At 46.5% G+C, this 8,334-nt stretch overlaps 1 protein-coding gene across 2 annotated transcripts in view; it reads left to right on the forward strand.

Moving 5' to 3' along the window:
* Positions 1-8,334, forward strand: part of usp6nl (USP6 N-terminal like) — a 27,561-nt gene that overhangs the window by 11,393 nt on the left and 7,834 nt on the right. The window contains exons 4-7 of one of the 2 annotated variants that reach the window (XM_024137941.2): positions 6,183-6,290; positions 6,641-6,750; positions 7,625-7,673; positions 7,959-8,079. In XM_024137941.2, the coding sequence (XP_023993709.2) occupies positions 6,183-6,290; positions 6,641-6,750; positions 7,625-7,673; positions 7,959-8,079 (388 nt within the window). Of the gene's footprint in view, positions 1-6,182; positions 6,291-6,640; positions 6,751-6,805; positions 6,861-7,624; positions 7,674-7,958; positions 8,080-8,334 lie in introns of those variants that run through there. The other variant, XM_070439012.1, reaches the window with a different exon arrangement.

Raw genomic sequence — 8,334 nt, forward strand, 5'->3', positions numbered from 1 at the left:
TCATCTCACCATTGTCTAACATTCTGAAAATAATAAGAGGGAAGGGGATGTGATTCAGTCAACGTCACACATTGTCTTAATACAGGCAACCAATTGGCATACATACAGAGGTGAATGGGGATTGTGATTTCCCCATAGTGGTTCCAGCCTGAGCATTGAAAGGATCGTTTGTGACCCGACACTCATATTGGTCCTAATATAAGTTCTGATATAGAGGGGAAGGGGATGTGATCTTCATGACACTCACCATGTCTAAATTCTGAATACAGAGGGAAGGGGCATGTGATTCAGAACACTCACCATGTCTAACATTCTGATAACAAGATGGAAGGGGATGTGAGGTTACAGTAAGACATTATAGCGCACTTTCTCTGTCTGGACATTCACTGATACAGAAGGAGAAGGGGCATAGAAGATTCAGAAACACTGACCCTCGCTCTATACATTCTGATACAGATGGAAGGATGTGACTTGTCAGAAACAACTCACATAATAGTCAATGACAATTCTGATTACAGGACCATGGATGGAGGTAGGTATGTGCTTCAGCCACTCACCCTGTCCAGTGGAAAACCTGGACATGAGACCCACTTTTCTCAAATAACGCCTGGTATATTCCCAATCTGGGAAGGCTGCGGAAACACCTCCTGTGTGGTTCCCTGAAAACAGGATGGTCAATTCAGGAGCGAGCTGTAAGGACGCTCTCGCAACCAAACGCCTCTCCATTACACATGAGGGCAAGCTCTCACCATCTTATCTCTTTCATCTCATGTCACCCGTGGTGTTTTGAGTGTGTGTGTGTAGTTGCTAGCTGTTGCAGATGGGAGGTGAGAATGGTCGTCTTCAAGATGCTGTGTGTGTGTGTGTTTGTCACGAGTGATTTGTGTGAGTAGGTAATCTTAAATCGCGAGCTGGCGATTGTTAAACTAGCAGGTTTGGTACAGATATGGTCCAGCCAATGTTGGGCAAGGCCCCAATATTAACACTTAGCAGAATGAAAAACCCATTTCTGTGTGTGACCTTGTGCATTGTGGTCAGTCTGTAGCAGTGGGGTATAGTGTCTGGCATCTCATTATCTCCAGGTGACCTGCCACCCTTTTAAATCTCAACAACGGGATCAATAGGCCTAAGACTGCTTGTTGCATGGCACGTCAACCTCTCAGGTACTGCGTATATGCTGATGGCGTGGATTTAGGGGAGGCTAGTATTAACTTGGGAAAAATGGGCTTGTGTAGCAATGTTATATACCAACAATATCCTGCATCTGTCCATGAAAATGACATCTACCAGAAAGTCCACTCGGCTCCTTCTTTTCAAGGCACCTGTCGTTGTCGTAGTTGATGATGTTAGGTATAGGTAGGGTGTAGTAGACTTGATAGTTAGTGCTGTGTGTTTGGTGATGGATGCTGCTTAGATGTAGTGCCTGCAGCTCGCAAGTCTCTTGGTCGCGAGCGCCCTATAATCAAAAGGATGGTGGCTTTCATTTATTTATATGAGTGTCCAATACAAAGCTGTCTTATAAGCAGAGAAAATGATAGGGTTACCAGGTGGCTCTGGAAAGCAAAGCAATCAGCTTGGAACCCGGGGAATAAAAAAAAACCTAGAGGGGAGGAGATCACTAGAGCAGATCTGCAACCCCTCACAGATGTTAAAGGAAAATGGTGTCTTTTGCTTGTGTGTGGGTCCTGAATGGAAGGTGGACGTGAGATTTGGGTGTGGTTATATAGTGTGTTGTGTGTTGTGTGGCGGTCTTGAATGGAAGGGACGTGACGCATCTCGCGCGTGTGTATACAGAAGGTTGTGTGGAACAAAGGGGTGTGATGTAGTGTAAGATGATATAGTAAGAGGTCTGAATGGGAAACTGAACGAGCTCAGATTCTGGTCGTTGGGACATATTCATGAGTCAATTGCGCTAATGTGTGTTGTGTCTGAAGTTGCGAACAGGGTCCAGGTGAGATTGGAGTGTGTATAAACAGTTTGTTGTGTGTGTTGTGGTACTGGAATTGGAGGGTTTTTTAATGGATTGGGTGTGTTATTGCTTGTTTTAGCAGTTGGGGTTGTGTGGGTCTGGATATGGAAAAGGGGAGCGCCTGAGATGAGTTCCGTGGTTGGATGTATTAGGGAATCAGTGTCGTTGTGGTGGGATGCCTGTGGATTGGATAGGGAGATCGTGAGCATTGTAAGTGGTTGTGTGTAGTTACAAGTAGGATATGGGGTTGGGTTCTGTATGGCAAGTCGGACAGTGAAGATTGGTGTGTGTATACAGTTGGTGTGTGTGGGTACTAGATATGGTGAGAGAGCACAGTGCTGGTCACAGATTTGGGTGTTGTCGTACTATAGTCGTGGTAGTGTGTCGGCGTGTCTATGAAATGAGAGAAGATGCGTACGTATGAGATGTGGAGTGGGTGTATACATGTTGGCTTGGGTGTTGTTTGGGTCCTGGAATGGGTAAAGGTGGGAGAGTTTGATGATTGTGGGTGGTGGTGTATTACGGAGTGTGTTGTTAGCTTGTGGGTTGTTCAGATGTATAGGAATGGCCAAAGTGATATAGGGTGTCGGACCCGCCACTGGAGTCGACCATAGTGACGGGTTAGTTGTTATAGTTTATGTATGTATAGTGGTTTGTTTTTCATTGTTTCATTTAATCATGGGAAACTTAACACTACGATTCCTAAGCTGTCAAGGTGGGCTGTCGTGCATTCTCGTGCCTTGAAGGTGAATCTTTGGAGTAAAAGACCAGAGCTAACTACTGCACTATGTCGGTCATTCTCAGGGCACGGCGTGCTTTCATTCTCGGGGGTCCGGGTAGGGAGGCCTAAACTTGAAGTGTTCCTGGTTATATAAGGTATGCCTGAACGCCGGTCAACAGAAAATACTTTAGTGCTCCTAACTAAAATGGTGAAATATACCGGCATGACTTTAGGCGTCTAGGTCTTTCGGGCGTGGGGCTATCTGCAACTAGACGGGTCTACAGGACCACAGTCTCTTACGTGGGGTATCGATCGTGTAAGCAGAACGCAAGCAGCACAGTGTGGATACAGGTAGTAGTGTGCTTACCAGCGATGGCATAGCCAGGGCGTAGGCATTATGTACCATGATCCAGGAGTCAAAGGTTGCTTGGCCAACATATGCGCGAGAAGGAATCCCATTTTGTGTACACTCATGGGACTAAGAGGAGTTCTGAGCAAAGTCAATCAGAGCCGGGCAAGGTGGATCTGACTAGCAAATATCCGCTGCCCGGTGCAAAGTACAGAATTCACCACCACAAAAATTGGCCTCCTTATTACACACGGGGCGCGAACGAGGAGTTTCTTCTATAACGTGGGTATAGTAGTTGAGAGAGACTGACAGCATGGCAAGCCCGTAGGATATGGCACACAACCAATTTGCCGACTCCTAACTTCCTACTATATTCGTACACCATGGTAAGCAGAAGTACTGGTCGTGCCGAGGGAGCAAGAGGAGAAGAGCGGGGGAAGGTTATAGAACGAGGCACCGAAGCTGGATGAAGGGGATAAAGAAGGACACGAGCGGAGAGGAGAAGACGGCTGGTTGGTAGATAACGCAGTGAGAATTGGGAGGAGACGCAGAGAGAGGGAGTGGCGCTGATACGAGGAAATAGCGAAGTCGAGGTGTATGCGGGCGATCTCCATGTGTCTGGACGATGGTGTATGAATGTGACGTCACACGTAGTGTACCACGGAGTTCCGCGTTCCCTGTTAGGGACGAATGGAATGCGCAGGGCGGGGCTGGCCAGTGAAAAGGCATTGAACAAAGCAAAATCTGGGGTCCACGAACCAAGCTGACTACGGAAATGGACCCTGAGCTACGTCCACTACTTGATTCGGACCAGTGCCAGGCTAATTACAGTATCTAACAGGAACACCTCCCAGGAGCTTCACAATTGATGGCAACAAAAAAGTGTTAAAGTCTCCGAGGGTGTGAACTCATTGCGTTTACTTATTTATATAGCCCTAAGGACTTGTAAGTATCGTCGCTGGAGATGTATTGAAAGTTTAGTTAGTATGTTCTCTTTTGTCTATTCAATGAAGAGTATCATTTAATGGATCTTTCATATCTATCAGGTAAAACTTCTAACACAATGCTGCCACATTGGTGCGCTTCCTTAATAGTCGTATTGTCTTTCTAAAATGAGAATGAACAAATGCATTAGTGATCGGTTACACCTTCTCCTATATTTGGCCAGTAACTGGCAACACTTTGGTGTATGATTTTGAGGTAAGTAGTAGGTTCTTTAATGCTTTCCAATGGTGACTACGTCCTCGTCTGTGTTTGACGGTAGTTGGGATAGTTGTTATTGTGTCGGTCAGTATGCGAGGCAATGTTGTTTAAGTTCCTGTGAGGCTCTTGTGGCGGGACCGAGGAGAATCCGTTCGCTGGACTCCTTCTATGGACTCTGCACGGCCACTATTGTGTTTTGTCTTCCCAGGATCCCTTTGCTGCCGTCTGGGCTCTCTCTACAAATGACGTCATCAGCAGAAGTTAAAAACACAGGACAAAGGTACCGTGGGTGTGTCCCCCGCTATATCACTTCCTTATTTTAGGGGAAACTGTAAAACATGAATGTCTAGACCGACCATTATGACAGAAAGAGGTAATTGGCTCACGATATGTATGTGCATCATCGGCTCTCAGTGCGAACAAATCAATCCAAGGTCGGACATATTTTTCCTAGGGGCAGCGGCTATAGTACAATTTCCACGATTGGGATGGTAAACTGGGTGAAAAAGGGGCGAAATATAACGTCCAGGCCCTAAAAGTTAAGGGTACTAGTTAAATCTGTAAGTGACTAAGTGGTTAAGAAAGGGTTGTATGAATCTCAATCATCTGCAGCAAGTTGCGAGTTATATTACTGAGTACGGCAATGTTTGGTCGTACAAGCGGATGCATGAGCATAACCGTTGGTGGGCCATTTGTTTGTGCTTGGTCGAGATGTGATAGCTCGTCCGTTGTGTGTGTGTGTGGTGTGCAATGTGTGTGTGTGGTGATTGTGTGTGTGTGGTGTGTGTGTGGTGCGTGTTGTGGCTGCCTGTAGTGTGGTTACAGTCCGAGGGAATTGAATACTTAGACTTGACGTGCGTCGTGGGGTCGTGATACGATGACGCTGGTCACCTGTAGGTTCGGTCACATCCAGGTCAATCTGACGGACGTCAGCGCGGACAGACGCTTCTGTGCCCTGTGAGCTTCAGCTTTGCGTATCACACAGGATACTACAACAGCACAGAGTCCACCGAGGGAGTGAGGGAGGTGTGCTGTTGAGAGGTTTGCTGAGAGTGTAAATAGCCAAAGAAATAACATCTACTCCATCTCCATGTCCCGTCGCAATTATGTTTATTGAGTTATAATTAAGCTTCTCAGTTGTGCCACTAGAATGGTTTCGGCCGCCTGTGTTATATGATTGTTAATGACCGGCCGGTTTGGTTCCATAATGGAATGCAAACGTCTGGCTGACGTGGCAGAGACAGAAGTAGCAGTTCAACTACAGTGTGAATCGTGTGATAGTTTCCTACATGCACTTTGTGCCTGCAGTGGAGGAAGGGAGTGGGTTAGGGTCCGCTAGAGAGTTTACTCATACAGTTCTCTGGACAGGTGAGTCCATCCCTGCTCAGTGTTGTCCTATAAACGTACCCTCGTTAGAAGTCTTCTTTCCTCCTTTATTTTGGGAAACGTCGAAGGACCAGACACCACACCTTCCTCGGCAGCTGTAGGGGAATCTCCCTTATAGATCCGCCTCACCAGCTGGAGGGAGACATGGATACGGGAAAGGACATCTTAGTGCCAACATCAAAGAGACTCATTGCTTCACCTTTCAACCACACCCCTAGCCCTAACGCTGCAAAGGTTCAAAATGAACGGTATAAATATGCACGTGAAGGACAAATGTAATGCGCTGAAGGACATTTTCATACATGACCTTCACGCACATACATGTCTTTCACGCGCATACATGTCCTTCACGCGCATACATGTCCTTCACGCGCATACATGTCCTTCACGCGCAAAAATGTCCTTCACGCGCATACATGTCCTTCACGTGCATATATGACCGTCATTTTGAACCTTGAGCGTTAGGGCTAGGGGGTGTGGTTGAAAGGTGAAGCATGGTCTCTTTGATGTTGCACTAAGAATGTCCTTTTCCCCGTATCCATGTCTCCCTCCAGCTGGTGAGGCGGATCTATAAGGGAATTCCCCTACAGCTCCGAGGAGAGGTGTGGTGTCTGCTCCTCGACGTTCCCAAAATAAAGGAGGAGAAGAAAGACTTCTACGAGGTACGTTATGGAAACACGAGCCAGAGGCTCACTGCAGAGAGTTATAGTACTCTCTAGGACTAACATCCTTCCTCCCTGGGCAAAGTCATGTAGGAACTATACACATTCACACTGTAGTTGACTCTCCTATTGTCTCTCCACTCAGCCAGCTTCATTATAGCCCAGGCCTCATTAACATTCATAACCAGGCCGGCAAACCCTTCTAGTCACAACTGAGCTTTATTATAACTCAATAAACATTTGCGGGATGGATGAGTAGTTTTATTCCTTTGTATTTCACTCTCACAAACTCTCACACACACTCCCTCACTCCCTCGGTGACTCTGTGCTGTTGTGTTTCCTGTGTGTAGAAGCTGAAGCTCAGGGCTCGAGGTCTGTCTCCTGACGTCCGTCAGATTGACCTGGATGTGAACCGAACCTACAGGAACCACATCATGTTCATGACCCGCTACGACGTTAAGTCAGTATCTCCCTCCGACTGCGCACACACACACACACACACATACACACAACACACACACACACACAACACAGGAACCACATCATGTTCATGACCCGCTACGACGTCAAGTCAATATCTCATACTCAACATGATGAGAAGTACATTATCTACACTTAGTTACTACAGAATAGTACCCGTAATTAGGGTCTGGACTTTTTCTTGACCATGTGCCCTGACTAGGAAAACCCCCTGGTCGTAGCCTGGGCCATGATGCACATCTATCTGGCCATACCTCTTTCTGTCATAATGGTGGCTGACATTTGACATTTCCCTATAAGGAAGTGAGAGGACACACACGTCCCTTTTCTGTGTTTTTACTTCTGCTTGATGACGTCATGGAGAGAGCCAGAAGCAGGGGTCCCTGGGAAGCAAACACTGTGGCCTGCAGAGTCAGAGAGCAGCACGGACCTGGCAGCCACAGCCTCACAGGAACTAAACACATTGCCTCGATACTGACCATGACACAATACAACTACCAACTACCTCAAACACAGCTATACCATGAAAGCATAAAGACCTACAACTACCTCAAACACAAAGGTTGCCATTACTGGCCAAATATAGGAAGTAACAATCACTAATGCATTTGTTCATCTCATTTAGAAGACAATACGACTATTAGAGCATTTGAATGATGAGAGAAGACCAGATCTCTCTTGAAAAATACAATTTATCTCAAGGAGACTAACCTGGCTAAATAAAAAAGCAACCTGAATTTAACACTTTTTTGTGATCAATTGTGAAGCTCCTGGGGTGYTCCTGTTAGTTAACCTGCACTTCCATCAGATGACGTCTAGTCATTAGTAGGTTGACTGTTTGTTGTTGTTTTCAGGCAGCAGGCCCTGTTCCACGTCCTAACAGCCTACTCCGTGTACAACACGGTGAGTCACACTACACACATTCCAGAATGAATCGCCCGACACCTCGACGCTTTTCTTTACCCTACCTCTCCTTTCCCCAATCAACTGTTTTCTACAGCCTTGTCCTTCTCCTCTCCCTCGTCCTTCTTTTATCCCCTCATCCAGCTCCTCCTGATCATCCTCCCCTGTTCTCTCCATCCACTGACCTCTTCTGTTCCTGTGTAGATATAGAGAAGTGAGTTTGTGTGCAGTTTTGCATGCGTGTTTGTCTATACATTATAAAACTCTGTGTGCGTGTGTGTATAGGAGGTGGGGTACTGCCAGGGCATGAGTCAGATCACTGCTCTGTTGCTCATYTATATGAATGAAGAGGATGCCTTCTGGGCTTTGGTCAAACTGCTGTCTGGACAGAAACACGCCATGCATGGTAAACACACACTCTACACACTGTGTAACATCCTATAGAAGTGTTAGACCGTCATTCAGTAGCCCACGCAAAACCCACGCCTAAGYCATGCCATATATTTCACCATATAGGACACAAGTCAATTCAGGGTTAGCATACTAGACCAGACACTAAGTAGGCATGAACAGCCGTGCCCTAGACCACATAGGATAGTTAGCTCTGGTCTTTTACTCCAAACATTCCTTAAGGCCAACATGACCCCACTGACACAGGAAC

This window comes from Salvelinus sp. IW2-2015, unplaced genomic scaffold (assembly GCF_002910315.2).
Source record: "Salvelinus sp. IW2-2015 unplaced genomic scaffold, ASM291031v2 Un_scaffold1350, whole genome shotgun sequence".
Classification (NCBI taxonomy): Eukaryota; Metazoa; Chordata; class Actinopteri; order Salmoniformes; family Salmonidae; genus Salvelinus; species Salvelinus sp. IW2-2015.